This window comes from Notamacropus eugenii, chromosome 4 (assembly GCF_028372415.1).
Source record: "Notamacropus eugenii isolate mMacEug1 chromosome 4, mMacEug1.pri_v2, whole genome shotgun sequence".
Classification (NCBI taxonomy): domain Eukaryota; kingdom Metazoa; phylum Chordata; class Mammalia; order Diprotodontia; family Macropodidae; genus Notamacropus; species Notamacropus eugenii.
This window is the reverse complement of record NC_092875.1, coordinates 318,617,993-318,640,180: the sequence shown is the minus strand read 5'-3', so window position 1 is coordinate 318,640,180 and position 22,188 is coordinate 318,617,993. Positions and strand designations below refer to the sequence as shown.

At 37.3% G+C, this 22,188-nt stretch overlaps 1 protein-coding gene and 1 pseudogene across 1 annotated transcript in view; both read left to right on the top strand.

Moving 5' to 3' along the window:
• LOC140501434 (serpin B10-like) overlaps positions 1-6,650 on the top strand; it is a 34,644-nt gene extending 27,994 nt beyond the window's left edge. The window contains exon 8 of the mRNA XM_072605026.1: positions 4,980-6,650. Coding sequence (XP_072461127.1) covers positions 4,980-5,384 — 405 coding nt within the window. The 3' untranslated portion in view covers positions 5,385-6,650. The remainder of the gene's footprint in view (positions 1-4,979) is intronic.
• Positions 6,651-10,456: 3,806 nt separating this feature from the next.
• On the top strand, positions 10,457-21,144 carry LOC140502541 (serpin B6-like; annotated as a pseudogene).
• The last annotated feature ends 1,044 nt before the right edge of the window (positions 21,145-22,188 follow it).

Below are 22,188 nucleotides of genomic sequence, written 5' to 3'. Positions count from 1 at the left end.
TTCTATGGTCAGGTTCTTCTTTTGTTGTTTGTTCATTTTTCTAGCCTATTTCTTGATCTATGCTAAAGTTGGGTTGTATTCTCAAGGTGGAGGAAGCACTAACTCAGGCTTCAGGCCTTTCTTGCTGTTGTTTTTGGAGCTAGCTGCAGGAGTCTGTAGATTTTCAGTTCTTCCAAGGTGGTGTGATTTCAGGAGAGATGTGGTCAATGATCATCTGGTCTATGCTAGTTTGTGAATGACTCCAAGCACTCTACTCAGTCTTGGAACAGGGAACTGGGCTCCTGCACCTCTACAGCGACATGCACTAGCGAGTTAGTGCTCCACTTAGCTGTGAGACTGTGACTGAGAACTGTGTATAGACAATGTGACAGAGTCCTGCACCCAGTGTCAGCAAAGGGTTCCCTGCTATCTCTTTCTGTCTAGTTGTCCAACCCTCTTACCATCTGTGGATCAAGAGCTCTTGGAGCTACTGCTATTACTATTACTATTGAACTACCTCCAGCCTGCTGCTGGCACTGTTGTGCTTTGGGTATGTACTTGATTCTACGTCTAATTCTGCCGAGACTGACCTTTCCTGTTCACATTCTAAGTAGTCTTGGGCTAGAAAATTGTTTCACCCTGGCGTTTTCTGGCTTCTGCTGCTCCAGAATTCAATTTGAGATGTTATTTTAAAGTTGTTTAGAGAGGAATTTGGGAGAGCTCATGTGAGTCCCTGCCACTATTCTGTCATCTTGGCTTCACTTCTTTAGCTTCCCCTTCTAAATTAAAAACTTTGTCTTATAAAAGTAAATAAAATAAAGAAAAGCAAACGTACACATAATCCTAGTCTGAAAATATATGCTGAATGAGAAATACATTTTCACACTAGGACAATGTATGAATTTGTCAAAAAGTAGGAATAATGCTTATTTCTGCTTATTTTCCACCTAGGTTAGTAGCCACACATTATATAGATATATGCGTATATGTGAGTATGTATATATATATATATGTATATATATACACATATATATATATATATATATATATGTGTGTGTGTGTGTGTGTGTGTGTGTGTGTGTGTGTGTGTGTGTGTATGTAGATCCTACCTGTATGTAACAGTGGTATCAAAGGTTTTAAACTTCTACTGTGAGCCTGAAAAAGAATTGTATCTATGGGAAACAAACATTGATATTAAGACTCAATGGAAACTCATCAAACTATAGAGGTGTGGGAGTTCATGCTATGTATTAAAACATATACCTTTATTATCCTTGCCTGGTGGGGTGGGAGAGGGGTATTTCTAGAGATGCAGGCAACTGATTCTGAACTTTTGTTTTTATCCAATCACAATTTGCTTTCTTCTGGAAACAGCCTTCTACATGGCAAAAGGTAATCCCTGAATGTCAGAGCTAGAAGGGACCTCATAAAGCTGACACATACCTAACAAAGAAGGCTCTCTACAGTATATGCTCTCCACATGTAGTCTGTGAAGACTTCTCAGGAGAGAGAAACCATTACCTCATAGGGCAACTTTGAAGTAGTTCTAATTATTAAATAGTTTTTCTTCGCATCAAATCTATACTGGTCTCTGTAACATCTGTCCTGTAGTCCTAGCTCTGCCCTCTGGAACCAAATAGAACAAATCCAATCCCAGACTTCCATATGATAGCCATTCAGATATTCTGTCATTTTTAAGTTTTGTCTTCTCTAGTCTAGAATTCTCATTTCCCTCAATAGATTCTCACATGCTACTATTTTGAGACCTTTCACCATACCATAGATACCTTTCTATAGAGACACTTTATAAATGCTCACCTTTCTATAGATACTCTTCATCTTATCATTGTGGCAACTAGAATTCAGTATCATCCTCTATATGTGATCTGACTAGGGCCGATCTTAGTCCTGGACACTATCAGCTTTAAAATAAAACCTAAGATCAAAATGCTATTCCACAGGGTGGAACCGGTTCTCATAAAAAGAAACCAGAGGCCATTCCTAATGCATTCTTTCGTTGCTTGTCTCTGTTTTAATGTGAATTTTCCATCTGTGATTGTTTTCAAATAGTCACTTATTTCCAATTTTGGAAATTGTTCATATCAGTCATCCATGTATCTATTAAGGGAATAGTGCCAAGTATTACATATGAATGTCAATTCTTATAATATCTTGAATACTAATAGCTACTATTACTGCATAGACATTGTCTAAGCATATATTTCCGTAAACTCATAGAATGTTAATTTTGGAAGGGATCTCAGATCACCCAGCCTAGCCTAGCCCACTGATTCTGTAAGGGAAGAAAGAGGTCAAGTGAGATTGCCAGGTTCATGCAGCATACTGGTGTGTGTAGCTACGTAAGTTATGTCTAAACACCACTGCAGAAGATTAAGAGTCACAGAAGCACTCTGCACACCTCTTTTTCACAATTCCCCATCAGGCAAACTCTCAGGCTGAATTTTCAATGTCATCCATAATTCAAGATGAATTCCAAGGGCAAATGGAATCAGAGGATCCAAAAGTGTATTTTAGACTTGCATTTATGACTCAATATTATATTGTTGTCATTGTATGTCCCAACAAGGGGAAAAAATTCATCTTGGTGTTCAAAAAACCCCTGAATATTTAAAAAAAAAAAAAAGCTATGTTTTGTTCCTACTTTTCCTTTTTTATATCATACTAATTTCTGGGGAAAAGAATTCTTCCCCTGCCCCCAGATTGAACTCTTCTTTGTAAACGAAGATATATATAGATAAAGCACCCCTTCCAGGAACTACAACAGACATTCTTCATGTACTATTATGTCCTAACACTCCCTAAAATCCTGGTCTTCTTTGCCATGAGGAAAGTGGGAGTACCAGTGGGAGGAAGCTATGTTTCATTATATGTTCTCTGGATCATCACTCGTTTTTCAATTACTCAGAGTTGAACTCCATGAGCGATTTTTTTTGATTTATGAAGATGGAGTCCTACATACTTTTGGTTCTGCTTATTTCATTCTGCCTCAGTTTGACCATTTCTCCATGTTTCTCTGAATTCTTTATTTTCTTTTTCTTCACAAAAATATTCATACACCAAAGATTTTCAGACATTCCTTAGTTGATGCAAACCCATTTTGTTTCTTCTTCTTTGCTACCACAAATACTGCTACTAAGGATATTTTGGCCCTTATGGGGCCTTTGTTTCTGTTCTTTTGCTTTGCTGAGGTATATGCACAGTAGAAGAATCACTGGGTCAAAGAGTAAGGACAAAATGGTTACTTTCCTTGCACAATTCCAAATTGATCTCCAGAACTGTTGAACCAGTGTAGAGTTCTATCAACAATGAATCAAGATATGTTAATTTCCACAGTTTCTCCATTATTAGCTGTTCTTATTTTTGGTTATCTTTGTCAATTTGCATGGTGTGAGGTGAAACCTCAGAGTTTTGTATTTTGAATTCTCCATCAGTAATTGTTTTCAAATAATCACTCTCTACTTTCAATTTGAAATTGTTCATACTCAGTTATCTATTAGGGGAATGGTGCTAAGTATTATATATTCATGTCAATTCTTATAATATCTTGGATAGTACACTTTTATCTGTGATATTTATGCAAATGTTGTATCACTTAAATTCACTATTAATCCTGTCTTCATCAATTTGGAATTTATAAATAATTATATTCTACTATCTCTGTGCCACTATGATTTTGATAGTTCACAAATTGAATACATTCTTTTCTTTTTTTTTCTTTTTTCTTTTTTAATGTTTAACAATCACTGCCATACAATTGAGATTTTATCCCCCCCCACCTACCCCCCATTACCCCCCTCCCTCCCCACGACTGCATACAATTCTGTATAGATTCTACATATACTTTCCTATTGAGTATATTTTCACTATAGTCATGCTATGTAGTCAGACTAGAATAAATGAAAGAAATCATATAACAAATCAAAACATGATACACAAACACATACACATACACAAACATGATCTTCTACATTTTGTGAATGGCTTCCATATTTCTTTCTCTGAGTGTGGAAGGCATTTTGCCTTGAGAACCACCATTGGGATTTTTTTTTTTTTATAAGAAGTTCTTGCGTTATTACAAAATTCCAAGTCTACCAGAAAAAACTCTCACACACTGTGGTCGTTGCTGTGCACAAAGTTCTCCTGGTTCTGCTCCTTTCACTCAGCATCAGGTCATATAAGTCCTTCCAGGCCTCTCTGAAGTCTTCTTGTTCATCATTTCTTATGGCACAATAGTACTCCATTACATTCATATACCATAATTTATTCAGCCATTCCTCAATTGATGGACATCCCCTTGACTTCCAGTTTTTGGCAACTACATAGAGTGCTGCTATAAATATTTTTGTACATGTGGGACCCTTTCCCATTTTTATGATCTCTTGGGGATATAGTCCTAGTAGCGATATTGCTGGGTCAAAGGGTATGCACATTTTTGTAGCCCTTTGGGCATAGTTCCAAATTGCTCTCCAGAATGGTTGGATGCATTCTTTTCTTTTTTTTAAATTGACAAGTATTTACTATTTTTCTCTCCCTTCTTCTTCCACTCCTAATCTCCCCCCCCCCACAAAAAGAAAAATAAAAATCTTGTAACAAATTTGTATAGTCATGAAAAAAGTACAAGTCTATATTGGCCGTGTTTAAAAATGTATCTCATTTTACAAATTAAGTCCATAACTTCTTTGTCATGAGGTGGATACCATCCTTTATCATCAGTCCTCTGGAATCATAGTAAATCAATGTGTCTATCAGAGTCCTAAAGTTGAAAGAAAGTTGTTAATTTTTACAGTATTATTATTATTATAGTATAAATTGGTCTCCTGGTTCTGCTCCTTTCTCTTTGCATCAGTCCATACAAGTCTTCCCAGGTGTCTCTAAAACTGTCCTCTTCATCATTTCTCTTTTTAGTGTTACTGAACAATTTTTTTCTTTTCCTTTTAAATTTTTTTAGTGACTCTCTATTTTTTGTTCCATAACTCTAGCTGGAAAAGACAATCACTTATGGGAAATTGAGTGATTGGACTCATGAAGACATGATGGAGATGTATGATGTGCAGCTGTACCTCCCTAAATTCAAGTTGGAGAAGAACTATGACCTCAAATCTACCTTGATCACCATGGGGATGAGTGATGCTTTTAGTACAAGCCATGCTGACTTTTCAGGCATGACTGACAGAAAAAATCTATTCTTGTCAGAAGTTTTCCATAAATCTTTTATAGAGGTCAATGAGGAAGGTACTGAGGCAACAGCAAGCACCGCAGATGATTTTTCAGTTCGTATAAGACTCCCTTCCATAACATTCAATGTGGATCACCCATTCCTATTTTTCATTAAGCACAATAAAACTAACAGTATTCTCTTCTATGGAAGATTCTGCTCCCCCTAGATGTTGCCTCTCACTCATGTAGCAATATCAACTTCCAGGTCTAAAAATGGACCAAAAGATGGGAATATTCATTCAACCTGGAAAAATCCTTGACTACTTGGCTCTCCTTCGTGTATCCTGGTTAATAAGAAAATTATGATATAAATATCATATGTCATATATGATATATCATATATGATATAAATATCATATATCAAATATAAATATGATATAAATAATTTTCAAATGTGGCATGTTGTAAAAGCTGCCACCTTTGAACCCAGTTAATTTGCTTTATTATAGCAAATTATATTGTCTGCCATTATCTTCTTTTAGCATTTTTGTGTTATGCTATTTGGGTGTTACGCCATCTGGATGACTCAGACATTCTTAATCTATCTGTGTGACCATTGTGGCCCCTATTTGCTGGATCATTTATCTCTGTTCTGCCTGTTAAAAAATTATCTATCTGTCATTTGGCCAAAGAATTAAAAAAAAAGAATCATCAAAGTCTTTGTCTTGTGACACAAACTCAGGTATATCAATTTATTAAGTAATTTCTCAGGACTGATGCCTGATGATAAAGCATCGATGTTCAAGAATATCATGGACAAATTCCTTCCTTTTTAGACAAGTGAACTTTTAAAGAAAGTGTGGTGAACAAAATGTATGTTCTGACATGTAATTAACATCAAATAATCAAGCAAGCATTTGTTGAGTACCTATTATATGCCAGATATTGGCTTCAGATGATGAATCTTTTGGCCAAAGGACTTCCTGAACCATATTACCTAAAGTGTGAAGGTAGTATAAGCTCTGTAATTGTTGTCATTCACAAGACAGACAAAATCACTTACCACTTGAAATACTGATGTATGAGTATTATTGTTCACATTCTTGAGTAGTATTATTAAAATTCCTCTTGACTGTTAATTGGTTTTGTGAAAAATCCCTAATTCAGAATATTTATTAGTGTTTTTCAGGTAATCTATTTCTGAAGATCTACCAGGGTCCGCTAAATGGACTTTTTTCCTATTAATTTTAGAAATATTGAAATGATTAAATCTTTCTTGTTTGTAAAATATAAATATTAGTCAAATGTCTACTCTTTCTTTTAAATATGTGGGAAGCTGCAACAGGAAAATGACTCCTGAAGAAGACTTGGTGCTGTATTTTAAAATGAAATTTTCTTGTTTGATCATCACAGCTACAATTTTATGAACTTTTAAACAAGCTTTATTTGTATACCCAGTGTCTTATATTAATGGTAGTCAAATAAAAGGGATAATGATTCTATCTTTTATGGCAGTGTTTGGATGAATTTATTCATTTATGGATTTTATATCATTTTGGTATGGGAGTAGAGACAGGTAACGCAACAACTGAAAGAAAAAACAGCCAGGCGAAAGTAAAGAGAACACCTAGGGAAAACTGATTTCAACAGACTCAATTTCAAAAGGACCAAGTCTATTTCCAAAAGAGGAAAAGGAATCCAATTGTATTTTATCAGAAATGAAATTGTAACCTAGAAATTATATCTTATCTTGGGAAATGACTCATATTTATATAGCTCTAAGGTTCACAAAGCACTTTTTTTATCCCAATCTTTTGAGGAAGGGAGTGGAAAAGTATTATCACCCCCATTTTACAGTTGAGGAAACAGGTTGAGAAATGTCAAGTGATCTGTCCAGGATTATGCAACTAGAAATTAACAGAGCAGAGATTTGAATCTAATTCTCTGAATTTCAAATCCCAAACTACTGATGGACTTGAAACTTAGAAGACCCAAGTTAAAGTCCCATTTCAGATATTTACCTAACTGTGTGACACTAGACAAGTTACTTAACTTCTTTCATCTTCAGTTCCCTCAACTGTAAAATGGTAGTAATAATAGCACCTGCTCCACAGGGTTGTTGTGAGGATCAAATGAGATAACACATATAAAGAACTTTGCAAAACTCTAAGTGCTAAAAAAATTCTAGATATTTATGTTAATATCTTCTCCACCATAACCCACTGTCTCTTAAACATTGAATCACTGTTGCATTCTGGAAAGATTTGAAGTTGAAGTCAGATAACCTGGGAGGAAATCTTTTGGAAATCACTTCACTTTACTAGTCTACTGTTCCATCATCAAGAAAGGTTAAATTAAATTATCTGTAAGGTCTTTTTGAATTGTAAATCTGTGAATACTGAAAATATTTTATAAAGCATCACAAAATGTATTCATCAAAATGAAATTGCTAATTCTTAAAAAGAATAGGACCTACCCAGCAAAACCCCCTTTCAAGTATTCCTGATGAAGAAATGAGTTGAATAGAAATTTTCACTTCCAAATATAAGATTTAAGAGAAGCATAAAATGAATAATATTAAAGAGATATCATAAGAGACAATACAAACTGTTTACATTTCTCCAATGGAAGATGATACATGTAACTTCTAAGAACGTTATAATTATTATTAGGACAGTTAGAAGAATTCTACCTAGAGAGAGGCCATATGAGTGAATTTATTATGTTGGGATGACATTAAAAAATGGATGGACAAGAAAGAGGGATGCGCTGGGAGAACAAGAAAAGGAGAGAAAGAATGGGCAAATATATCTCACATAAAAGAGACATTCAAGGAAGAGCTTTAATAGCGCAGAAGTGGCTGGCCACTTTGTTCGAATGCAAAATGTATACTTGCCAAAAAGAGTATTTTATGGAGAGCTCGCATGGGGCAGGCAATCACATGGTGGCCAGAGGAAGCAATACAAGGACATTCTCAAGGTCTCTCTTAAGAACTTTGGATTTGATGGTGCAACATGGGAGACACTGGCACAGGACCACTCAACATGGCATGCCCATATCAGAAAGAGAGCTATGCTCTTTGAGCAAAGCAGAATTGAGACAGTACAAAGTAAACTCAGGATGTGCAAATTTGGGATAGCCACCCCAAATATTCACACAGACTATCTGTGCCCAACCTGTAGTAAAGCATTCTGAGCTCATATTGGTCTGATCAGCCACAGTCAGATACACTGAAATTTCACTTTATAATGGTGTTGTCATTTTGATCCTCTTCGAAGACAGAGAACCAACCAATCAACTTACAGACACACTTTCCTTTTCCTTTTGAAAAACTAATCTCCCTTCAACTTTCCCAGACCAAGTCCCTCCCCATCCATGTTTTTTCTCCTACACTCTCACAGCCCCTACCTTTTTATGGAATGATGGGGGCTCATATCTCTTCTCTTTTTATCCATAATTTCTGACTTTGTTAGTCTCCTCACGAAGGGAAATCATAAGATTTAGTTTATTAAATATTCATTTAGCTCTTCTTTCTTCCTTTTTTCCTACTGTTTAAATTACTCTTACATTTTTAGTCTCTTAGGTCCTTTTGGACCATTGATCCTTCTTTTTCTTTTCTTTTACTCCTTAACCAGCTTTTGTTAAAAAAAAAAAAAAAAAGAACTTAGAAATATGAGAGAATTGAATTGAGTACTTAATCTTTTCTCAATAATTAGATAATAATAACCAATAATAATTATTTGGACTTTCTTGTGTTTCTATAGTATGGTGTATTTGCAAGTCAAATATTTTATTTGTGCCCCCAAATGCTTCTCTTTTATTGATGGTCCATCCTTTCTCTTTTTTGATTAGGTTTAACATTGTAGGATATGCTATTTGGCTTTGGAGCTTAAGCCCTTTTTCTTTTTAGAACATAATATTCTATTCTCCACTTTACTTTCTCCTGACTATGAAGCAATTCTGGACTGTTCAAACAGGCTTGTCTTCATATTTCAAGGTCCTTCTACTGACTACTTTAAAAATTTGTCATTTGTTATAAAACTGTGAAATATAACCAAAAAAACAAAACAAAACCAGTGAAGTGGTTAAGAGAGGAGATGGGCAACACTTGGACCTCATTCTCTTCTAAATTGGTTCAGAAAGAGTGTGTGTGTGTGTGTGTGTGTATACACACGCGCAAAACCCTAAATACACTCACATATACATACTCAATTAGGTATGGAAATATCTTACCCAACCAGGACTTAGGAGGGGAAAGGGATAAAAGAAAATGAGGGGTCCCTAAAAGGGAAGGGAAATGAAGGAAGGAAGTGATCAGAAGCAAATTCGATATTAGAGGAGAGACAGGATAAGAGAGAGAGAGAGAGAAAGAGAGAGAGAGAGAGAGAGAGAGAGAGAGAGAGAGAGAGAGAGAAGCAGAGACAGAGAGACAGAGAGACAGAGAGAGAGAAAGAGAGAAAGAGACAGAGAGACAGAGAGATATTTGTCGATCAGGTTTGGCCCTTGGGAAGAAGTGATGAAATGTATTTCCCTCCTTTCACTGGAAAGGCTAGGGACCATGGTTATGGAATATTGTGGTTTTGCTTAACTGAATATTGTTATAAGGACTGTAGTTGTGAGTCATTCTTGAAGAGGCCCATGACATCAGGGAGGTGAGGTCATGACATGCAAGTGATTTGGATTTAAGTGAGGGAAAGCTGTGCAAAATAACTGGTTTCACTTTCTCTAGAGCCATCTGGGTCCAGTAGCAAGATTTAGACCAGGACAACTAGAGATAGCCCCTAATGCAGTGGGAAACCTTAGCCTTCTTGAGTGAAGATCTTTATCAAACCTCAATTTGAAGGAGGCAGTGCCTATTCTGTGATTTAGGCTAGACAGGAAATGAAGCAGAGAATGTCCTCTTTACTTAGTCAACAACAACAACAAAGTCAATCTGGGAGGGAAAAGACCCTCAAGGTTCCTGGCCAAAATAGAAACAATTGCTGTTTACCTTCGCTCTGAGTCAATCAGGTCCAAGCAATGACCAAGTGGGGCTTGGCCTGGGACCTATTGTAGGCAGATCTATGCGACTGACTTCCTCATTTCCTACCTAGTCTTTATCTTGATTAGCCTCAAGTGAACTTTAGCTTAAAAAGGCTAAGGTCTCCCACTACATCAGGAGCCATCTCCAGTTGCCTTGATCTACATCTTGCCACTGGACCCAGATGACTTCAGAGGAGAAAGTGAGGCCAATGACTTTACACATCCTCCCTCACTTAAATCCAATTCACCTGCATGTCATGGCATCACCTCCAGGACGATGAACGAGAAACAAACAACAACAACAGCAATCTCTGTCCCTCTCCTCACCTGTAGATTTGGTGAGTGTACCGTTTCTACATTTATCCAAGTCATTGACAAAAATGCGAAGTATCACAGCCATACCTAGGGCGCTGTTGTATGTACTCTATTTCTGCCATATTGACATTAAACCATTATCAAACATTATCCTTGGATTTAGGCCATCCAACCACTGCTGAATCCATGTCATTGCCTTATTGTCTAGTCCATATCTCTCCATCTTCTCCACAAAAACAGTAAGAGTTGTTACTTTAACAAAAACTGCTAACATCTAGGTCAACTATATCAATAATGTCCAGAGGAAGGTGAACGGGATGGGAAAAAGAGCTAAGAAGGTACTCCATAAGAAATAGTTGAAGGAGCTGGGGATATTTAGTTTGGAAGAGAGAAGTCAGTAGGCAGAGGATAGCCCTGATATTCTAGAACCACAGGGCAAAATAAATATTGAAAGAATCCATAGATCACCTCCTGAAAGAGATCCAAAAAGAGAAACTCCTAGGAATATTGTGGCCAATTTCCAGAGTTCCCTGTTGAAGGAGAAAATATTGCAAGCAGCTAGAAAGAAACAATTTGAGTATCGTGGAAATACAATCAGAATAACACAGCATCTTGCAGCTTCTACATTAAGGGATCAAAGGGCTTAGAAGTCAAAGAAACTGAGATTAAAACCAAGAATCACCTACCCAGAAAAACTGAGTATAATACTTCAGGAGAAAATATGGTCATTCAGTGATATAGAGGACTTTCAAGCATTCTTGATGAAAAGACCAGAACTGAATAGAAAATTTTACTTTCAAACACAAGAATCAAGAGAAGCATGAAAAGGTAAACAGGAAAGAGAAATCATAAGGGACTTACTAAAACTGAACTGTTTACATTCCTACATGAAAAGATAATATTTGTAATTCATGAAACTTTTCTCAGTATTTAGGTAGTTGGAGGGATTATATACATTTAGACAGAGGGCACAGGATATAAGTTGAATAGGAAGAGATGACACCTAAAAAAATAAAATTAAGGAGTAAGAGAGGAATATATTGGGAGGAGAAAGGATGAAATAGAATGGGGCAAATTATCTCTCACATAAAAGAGGCAAGAAAAAAAACTTTTTCAATGGAAGGGAAGGAGGGTAAGGTAAGAGGGAAGAAGGAAACCTTATTCTCATCACATTTGGCTTCAGGAGGGAATAACATGCACACTCAATTTGCTATGAAAACTTATCTTATACTTCAGGAAAGTAGCGGAGAAGTGAAGAAGGGCAGAGGGGATGATAGAAAGTAGGGCAAATGGGAGGAGGGGATAATTGGAAGTAAACACTTTTGAGGAGGGAAAGGGTCAAAAGCGAGAACAGAATAAATGGGGGACAGCATAGGATGGAAGGAAATACAGCCAGTCTTTCGCAACATGACTTTTATGGAAGTCTTTTTTTTTGCATAACTACACATGTATAACATATATTGAATTGCTTGCCTTCTCAGTGGGGATGGGTGGGAAGGGAGGAAGGGAGAGAAATTGGAGCTCAAAGTTTTAGAAACAAACGTTAAAAATTGTTTTTACATGCAACTGGGAAATAAGAAATACAGCCAATGGGGTATAGAGTTCTCTCTATCTTGCCCTGCAAGAAAATAGAGGCTATGAGAATAAGGGAAGGGAGAGTTGTGATAGAAGGGAGGGCAGATTGGGGGAAGGGGTAATCAGAATGCACGCTGTCTTGGAGTAAACAGAGAGGAGAGAAGGGGAGGAAATTTGGAACTCAAAATCTTATGGAAATGAATATTGAAAACTAAAAATGAATGAATGAATGAATGAGTGAGTGAATGAGTGAATGAATGATTAGACCTTGTTAGCTTCAGAGCAAAAGGTAAAGTTTACAGAGAAGTAGATTTAGGCATGATGTAACCAAAGCTTCCTAACAATTGGAACTATCTAAAATTGGAATAGGTGACCGGACAGTTTTTGAAGTCTCTTTCAGCTTTTATTTGCTGTGATTCTTTGATTGGGAACCTTGGCTTAGTGCTAACATAGATGTTGTAGAAGGTGTGACTTATCCTGGGAATTACACTGATTCTGAAGAGGGACAGAATGCCTCTTGGCTTAGACTTCCTTATCTAGACATAATATACCCCAGGGCCACACATGCCCAGCATTCAATATATAATAGTACAGGGAACAAGTAGCCTCTTTGCTAGGGTCAGAATTTACTAATTTTTTTGATTAGTGAAACTCCTAGATATAGATTGTTTTGTAATCTGGACCCTGTCTATTGTTTCTCTCTGCTTTGCCTGGTCTCCACCCTATACCTACTTAGATTTGTGTTTCATGATTGCTCTTCCTTACGAATTTCTGAGCTTGCTTTCTTTCTGCCAGATCAGCAGAATCCTTTCTATTGTCGTTCCTTTAGCTACTCTCCCATTTTTTGACCCAAGCTAAAATATCTGCCCAATTCCCATGGGACTCTTGATCCTTAGCCCTCTTGATTAAATAATTCCATTGCCTCCCTTACCAGATGAAAAATAGCCTTTATCTTTCAAGAAGAGATCTTAGATAAGCCATATATACCCAAGTAAGGACTAAACAAAGAATTCTGGGATAAGAGCCAGATGACTGATCCAGGAAATTGTTTCAGGTAATTGTTGTAGGAGCTCATGTAGAGATCATTATTGACTAAGGTGCCTGGGTAAGCTTTGTGATGGAGATGGTATTTGAAATGAGCTTTGAAAGAAAGATAAGTTGATATGAATATGAAGAACATTCTAAGCAGCAGGTCCAAACATCCAGAACATATGCATTGACATAAGAAAGCAGACAGCTTTATTTAGGAGACCAGAAAGAAATCTTATTAATTAGTTATATTTCCATTTGGGGAGCAAGAAATTGATAGGAAAGTATGTTGTAAACATTGAAGCACTTTCTAAATATGACTTATAATGATAATGATAATTAACAAAGCTGAGTTTACTTGCTTTTCTCCTGTGCTATAGTTTTTATTTTTTTTATTATTTTTTTCATTTAGGGAGGCAGCTATGTGGTACAGTGGATAGAGTGCTAGACTTGGAGTCTGGAAGACCTGAGTTCAAATCCAGCCTTAGAGCCTTACAAGCTACGTGACCTTAGGAAAGTCAGTTCACCTCTGTTTGCCTTAGTTCCTCTTTTGTAAAATGAACACAATAATAGCACCAACCTTGCCGGGCTGTTTTGAGAATCAAATGAGTTAACATGTGAAGTGCTTTATATACATGAAAGTAATGGGGTGCTTGGACCCCAGCACTAGAACCATATCTCTCCCTAGCCCAAAACCATATCTCTGGAAGTAATTCACGAGTGGACCCCAGTGAGGCAGGCTATCACTCTGCCAGAACTGACCTCTGTAGAATTTCCCTTGTATGAATAGGACTATCTTATACCAGCCGAACAATTAATACTGATTCCTACCATTATCATATACAATCCAGAGGTCAAACTATAGAAGTCAACTCCTGAGGCTATCTTGTTATAGTCATAGCAGACCAAAAACATACCCCTTCAGAGAAAGATGAGGGAAGGGACACCACCCCAACCCCTCCCCTCAGGTTTCCAGTCGTGAGTGGTGTCTGCACCCAAGATACAGGAACAGTACATTCCTTTAGGAGCTGACCATTCCTTGATCCCCCCTACACACGCCTAATTAGCATACTTGGCACACCACTCACTGAACTTTTTCTACATAAGTTTAACATCACCCCCAGTACGTTTCCCTAAAAAGCTTTGCCTGCTTTATCAGATTTATAATAAACTTTTGTTACTTCACTTAAAGATTGCTTGAGTCCTTGAATTCTTTACAGATACCTCCACCCTTGATAGTTCTCAGGTCCTTGCACCTCTAAAACAACATCATAAGCACTATGTAAATACAATTTATAATTGTAATAGAAGAGGTACCATTAGAGATAATATGGATTCAAAATAGAGTAGATGAATGGACACAGAATTGTCTCACATTCATGTGGTATATCACTTTGTCTTCTTATTTTAGGCATACAATGATGGCTGCTTTCTCTGAAGCAACTAACATCTTTACCTTGAATGTTTTTAGAAGAATTACTGAAGAAAATGCCTCACGGAATGTGTTTTATTCTCCCCTGAGCCTCTACTGTACCCTGACTATGGTCTTAGATGGGGCCAAGGGAAATACTTGCTGCACAGATACAACAGATACCTGTTGGTACTAAGAGAAAACAAGTAAAACACAATGAAAAATAAACAAACCATTTAAAACTTTCTATACCTTCCTAAAACCACTCTTCAAGTGGAGCTGATGACAAAAGGAGAGTTTTGTCAATAGTGCAGCAATAGAGAGTAAGGGGAAATGTAGTAGAGCCTGTGGATAGGCTGGCTGCCCTGTGCTATGCACAGTGGGCATTCTGGGTAGAAATGTCCCTGAGGTGACTAATGCAGAATAATCATACCTTCTTCCTTGCTATGAGTAACGACAAGAAGATCCATTTAGGTGGGAGGGAGGGGTGTGTGAGGCAGAGCAAGGGAGTGGGGAAGAAGAGGGGAGGTGGAAAATCCTGTTACGTATACTAAGGCTAGAAAGGTAGGTTGGAACCACATTGTGAAGGGCTTTAAATTCTGAATACAGAAGATTTATATTTGTTCCTCAAGGCAATAGGGGGCTGTTGGAGCTTATAGAATAGGTGAATAGGTGAATGACATCCTCAATTCTTATTTTTAAATGCCCTCAGTCTTTATAGAATTTTCAGTTGATTTTTCCTTGGAGGATTTGATTTTGTTTTTTGTTTTTAAAAAGATGAAGATAGTACTAAAGCTGTACTTTTTTTTCCTAAACAGGTTCTTTCTTTAAACAAAGGTACAGATGTCCACCAAAGTTTCCAGTCTTTTCTTACAGAAGCTAATAAATCTGGTAGTCAAGGCCTGTTAAGAATTGCCAGCTGGCTCTTTGGAGAAAAGACTTTTGATTTTATCTCGGTAAGTCTTGTCTATTATTTCTCCTTGTATCAACTTAAGGAAATCAATGAAAATTCCAAATTAAAGAGAGAAGGCCTTGTATGGCAGGCGAATCTCATCTGCTTTCATGTTGTTAAAAATCCAGTTTGAACTATTTGAAAAAGTTGCTTACCCCCCACAATACAATATCATTTCCCATAATGTTTAAGGACTAATCTTATGGTTCAGTGGACACAGCATTACTAGAGTTCAGATCTCACCTCTGCTATTTGCTATCTGAACAAGTCATTTCACTGGACCTTAGTTTTCTCCTCCATAAAACTGGAAGGGTTAGACTAGATGCCAGGTCCTCCTAGTTCTAAATCTGTGATCCTGTAATGCTATAGAAAATGAGATCTCATTTTGACTGTTGATTAGAGGAAGTTGCCATATTAATTTTCTCTTGGATTTTTGGACCATAGCCATTACCTTTTAAGTTATCTTTTTGTGCTAATAAAACAAAGGGATGTAACAAGTCCTGATGTCTAATTTTTAAGTCACTAACTTCTGTTAGGTTAAAGACTTAAATTCATCCAAGTCAGAAACAAAGAGTGGGGTCAATATGTGGTGATCTGTAACAAGTTTATGCCCATTAGGAAGAAGGGGTCCACAATTAGATGGCTGTGCTTTGGTGACGTTTAGTTTTGGACTCGTGACACTTGGTTATAGTGTTTATCTTACTGTTTAGTCTTTTAAGGAACCCTGTCAGAGATTCTACCATGCAAATATGGAAGAACTTGGCTTTGCAAATGCTCCTGAGGAAGCAAGAAAGCATATAAATAAGTGGGTAGAAGAAAAGACAGAAGGTAAGAAATCATGGAATTTCTTTTTAGCTATTTGTGAGATCATGACTAATGACTGATAGCTCTTTTGCAAAGTATAAAAAAGGATCTATTTTCTGAGGATGCAAAAATCTGTCCATCAAATGGTGTTAAATTTTCTTTGTCTTTCCTGATTTTCAGTGTCCACAGTATCAATAATGCTTTTGAATGTAGTAATCAGCCTGTAGAATGAATCATTTCCAACCACAATGTATTTTTCCTTTGGTTGAGTAGCTCAAATAAACATTCCTATCATAGGAGTCTGAGGCTTCTCATTTTATGATGCTGCCTACAGTTTATCATCCATCCCAACAGTAGTACCATATCCTCATTCAAGTCTCTTCACTTTTCTAAGCCTCAGTTTCTCTACTTATGCATGGGGCATTATCATAATATACCAAAAAATCTTATAGGGTTTTTGTGAGTCTATATGAGACTCTAGATGTTAACACATTTTGGAACTGTAAAGAGAAGTTTTCTTTAAGATCCTCAGTGAAAAGAGAGATACTGTATAGTTGGAAATGGCTCTTTCTTCCAAGCTGATTGTGGTACTTAGAGGCATTTTTGCTACTACACTGAAACAAAAAAAGACTTCAGAATGTATATTTTTCCTGGTAACATTTAATGAACAGATATCACTGCTAGAGAGTTTTATGTGAAGGTGAGTGATTATATACATATATATCTATGTATGTATACAATGTATATATACATGCACACATATATCCCTATGTATACATACATATACAGAAACACAGAGAAGGTACTATTCATCTGAATGCTATGCTGTTAACTATCAAGCACCTGTTAAATACCTCATGTTGCAAGGAATAAACAAAGTTCTATGAACAAAGAAAATCTTTTCTATCAATGCACTCTTATGTCAGAAACTTCATTGTTAATGGTGAAAAGTGATCTTAGGAGTTAGTGGGTTTTAGGACATCAGTTGAAGATGAGATATTAGAAATATGGAAGTACCCATGAGATTAATATGTCCGTTTTCTATTACTTACCTTACTAGGCAGGTGCACTGGTCACTGATTAACTCACAGCAGACAGACATATTAATCTCTGGGGTACTTCCGCAGAACCTATACCAAATTGATTACTCTCTTAGAGAGAAGAGAGAGAAAGGAAAGAGGGAGAAAATTAGGAACTCGAAATTTTATTTTAAAAAAATGTTAAAAATTGTCTTTACATAAAATTGGAGAAATAAAATACTGTTTAGAAGGAAAAAAAGACATATTCTATAATAAAAAATACCCACTAACAGAATATATAGAGTACATACATGAGGTTTTGGGGACAGAAAAGGTAAAGACTTTTCTGTTCTCTCCACTTTCCCTAATAGTTATCACCTTAAAAAGATGCACTGGCTAGGTAAGTCTTATGAATAAGAATAATATATTTTGAGTAGGTTAAAAGGTTTGGGAGTTTGTTCGTTGGTTTTTTTAATTGTGGTTCACAAAACTTGGTGACTCGTGAAATTCCTTTAACTGGAGAGTAAAGATTTTCATTAGACCATCAGACAAGACTTAAACTATAAATTCAATTTAAATGAAACTCCTTCACACTCATGGTTAACTGAATATTTATTTGTGGAATTAGCTGAGTTTTAAGCCTTCCTTGTTCTTATAGAAAGGTGATGAAGAAGATAGGAGAGCACTAAGTGCCTTAGTTAAGAGAAGTCCCAAAGAAAGAAAAAGGAAACTTAGGGACCCTTGGAAATAACTTATTTGGTATTAGAGATATTTTTATTCATATATGCCTGCCAATAGCACCTCTATTTCACATGAAGGGGTAAGAGGTATATTTTTTCTCTGGATAAATGTATCACATTTCCTAATGAAGAAACAAGCCCAAGGGGATTGTTATCACTCTGTAAACACTTGATTCATACTCTCAGAGGGTTTACAGTCTATACAAGTTAGAGGTATACAACTATGCCTTTTTGTTTTTTTAGTAAATTGTATTGATTTTATCTGCCCCCTTTAGTTGCCTTGGACTCAGTTTCATGTTCATTTATCTCCTTTTAGAAGAAACAGAAACCAGTACAAATGATGTTGCAGAAGTCTACATTTCACATGACCTACATAGGAGAAGTGCTTACCAAGATCCTAGTTCTGCCTTATGTTGGAGGACATGGTCATTTTGCTTCCAGATGAGAACACAGATCTAAAAATGGTGAGAGAACTATTATTGTTGATACCTACTTCCAGAATTTTTTAAAAATTGATTCAAAGCTGTAGACACTTGTGTCAGTAAGCACCCTGACATACACGGTGCCTGCTATCACAGGTTCCTAAATCTGCATTTATAAAAGGAAAGGCAACTTTTGAGAGGTTAATAATCTCCTTTAATTAGTTCAATGTACAGAAATCCTGGGGTTCCACAGAATTATAGCCACCACAACTGGGAAACAACAGACAATTATTCCAGTCCCACAAAGTCCCATACTTTCCTTTTAATTTATGCAGATCCTGATGACTATTAGCAAGCACCCCGACATACATACACAGGGGGCCTGCTATCACAAGTTCCAAAATCTTCATTTATAAAAGGAAAGGCAACTTTTGAGAGGTTAACAATCTCCTTTAATTAGTTCAACATATAGAAAAATACAAGCAGAGAGATAAAAACCAACAGACAGGGCTCTTACTGCCTGAATCAAAGCAATATTGCCATATAATTTACATACATCCCTGAATCGAGAGAGCCTTTACATCTGAGCAGTCAGGGGGTCTGAACATACAGCCACTTAGAGTCTCGACCAGGTAATCACAAGATCCTTCTCATAAATGAGTCCCCAAAGTAAAATCCTAACCTCCCAGTATATATAATGAAGACTTGGCTTCTGATTGGCTCAGAGTCAGCAGGCACAAAACCCACAGCTGTTGGTTTTGGTTTTGGATGGTTTTGGATGGTTTTGGAACCATCAGGGCTCAAAGGGGACTGAACCCTCAGGTGCTCACAATCTAGCCTGAACCTGGAAGACAACTCCAAACAAACAAGTCCCACTCTGCTTGCTGCCATAGCACTATATCTGAATTTTGGCTATAATCATCATGTCCTTGAAAATTAATCATCTTGTCCTAGATGTCTAGATCAATGATTGGTGGTTACACCAATTTCTTTGTATGTTTTATATCACAAGGAGATGGAGTGTGATAGTGATGTGGGAGAGGGGATGAATTCTTAGTATTGAAGGGATCCATTCACTAGGAATAGAGACTGACAATGGAAGCTTATAGCAGCAGGATCCATCTGGAGTTAGAGGTAAGCAGAGGGCCTCCATTAGCATTTCAGGGTCTTGATTCCAGACCCTGCTGGATTCCAGCATCCTGCTGATGTGGGCAGATGGAGCAGAATGAGAACCAGATAAGCAGAGCTGGAAATGTGATTGGGAATCACTATGACCTAGAGACATGTTTGAGGAAGGAAGTCTGGGTAAATAAATAGGTCAGCAGCAAACACAGAACAGGTTGCCTTTGATTGTTTCATTGGAGGAAAACTCCCATGTTAGAATCCCAGTGAGTCCAATGACTGATTCTGTCTGGTCAAGATGTGCTCCTTTCATGACTATGAGCCATCCCAGTTTTTGTTTTTTTAAGGTAAAGTCCAGTCTGAAGTTATGTTGAATGGAGCCCTGCCAATTGAAAAGTTAGCATTTTGCCAGGAAATCATGGAACTTCTTTGAGCCAATTTCCCCATTTGTAAAATGGGAATAATCTCTGCCTGAAATATTTCAAAGGGCTGTTGTGAAGAATGAATGAGATAATGTGTGAAAGTGTTTTGAAGGCTACAAAATGCTAGAGAAGTTTAAGATCAGAAGGTAGTAATGAAAGAGAGCAGTAAGAGAATGAAACCCGTTTTCTGATCTAAATTAAAATGGTATGGATTCTTTTAAGTGAGAAGATTTTGGGGTGAGAAACGCAGGGGAAAGGAAGGCTGAATTTGGAGTTGGGGTTCAAGACCTTGGTTGGACTTCTGGCTCAGCCTCTCACCACCTGTGGGAACTGAAACAACCTCAGTTTTCTTATCTGAAAAATGGAGGGTTGTACTAAATGGTTTGTAAGGTCCCTTTCGGCTCTAAATCTAAGATCCTCTGAAGGCAAGTACAGAAAAGAGAGGTATCAGTCTCTAGCTGAATGTTACATTGGTGTGTGTGTGTGTGTGTGTGTGTGTGTGTGTGTGTGTGTGTGTGTGTGAAAGAGTGGGGATAGGGAGAGAATATATGTTTAGCTTGGTTGTGCTTTTATCACTGCTTCTATATCCTTATATCGCCTTTTCAAGCAGAACAGAAGCTCCTTGGGGTCATAAACTTTTTTTTCTCCCTTTAGATCCTTCACGCCCAGCACAAGTAACTTTGCATATAGTAAGTAATGAAGAAATATTTGTTAAATCCTTTGGGACTTTTTTTTGCAACTCTTTTTATTTCTAGTTGGAAAAAGGACTTACTTCTGAGAAACTGGTACATTGGTTAAATCCAGAGACGATAAAGAAAACTGAGGTGGAAGTTTTCCTTCCCAGATTTAAACTGGAGAAGGATTTAGACATGGAATTCATTCTTCAGAAATTGGGGATGTCAGATGCCTTTAATCGATCCGTGTCTGACTTTTCTGGGATGTCAGCCATGAATGACCTGTATCTATCCAAGGTTATACACAAAGCTTATGTAGAAATTAATGAAGAAGGCACAGCTTGTGCCACTGCAGCAGCAGTGGAAAGGCAAGGTGCAAGAATTGTTCCACAGTTCATGGCTGACCATCCTTTCCTTTTTACTCTCCAAGACAACACTTCAAAAAAATTTTTGTTTTTTGGCAAAGTAATCTCTCCATAAAGAGATCATTCGCTCTTGATGGAGTCTTTACTCTCATGCTATTCACATCTGTTTTATTTGGACTCTGATGTGTTTTGATCCTCATTAACATGGTGATAATAATCCAAAAATAAAATTCTTGATTGGGAAATTCTCTACCTGGGATTGCCTGTGTATGTTTCTGTGCATCTTGGTCCCTTTGAAAGCTGTAATTTTCAAAGTGTGTGCCTGTTTGAGGACATGGAGAGCAAAGGTTCAGAGGGCTAGAAATCAATGTTCCCTAGTGTATTTCGTGGTCAGTTTTTGTTAATGAAAGCATTAGTGAATGGAGTCCTCTGCCTGTCACTATAATTATGCCTCATTCTTCAGCCCATACCCTAGTTTCAAAAAGTATTATCTATCAATTCATTTTTCACCGTTTAGTGCTTAGCTCCAATATTCCACCTCAACTTGCCTCTGATGCCACATCCTCACCTTTTTTCACATCTCCTGCTACTCAGTGTCTCATAATTGAGCTTCTCTCTTTCCGTCTCCCTCCCTCTCCCTCCCATCCTCTCTCTCATTCTCTAACTCACTCCCTCTCTTTCCAGGCATCAATTGAGATTTTGTGACTTGACCAAGGTAAAATTGCTAGTAAGTGTCAGAAGTCACATTTGAACTCAGGTCCTTGCAACTCCCTGGCCAGTGGTCTAATCACTGTTCTACCTAGCTGCCCCTGTTTCCCCTTTTCTCCCCTCCATTTAATCTTATTGCCCCCACCTCTCTCTTTCTCTCTCTCTCTCTCTCTCTCTCTCTCTCTCTCTCTCTCTCTCTCTCTCTCTCTCTCTCTCTCTCTCTCTCCCTCTCTTCCTCCCTCCCTCTCTCCCTCCCCCCTTCCTCCCCCCTCCAGACCTCCATCCCATGATCTTTCTCTTTTTCATCCTACACTAGAGAGAGAGGGAAGGGCAGGGAGAAAGACAGACAGATAGACAGACAGAGACAGATGGGAATGCAATAAGATAAAGCAAAGGGGACAGAGGGGAAAACAGGGCAAAAGTACAGATTGAAGCATATCTTTTCTATTCT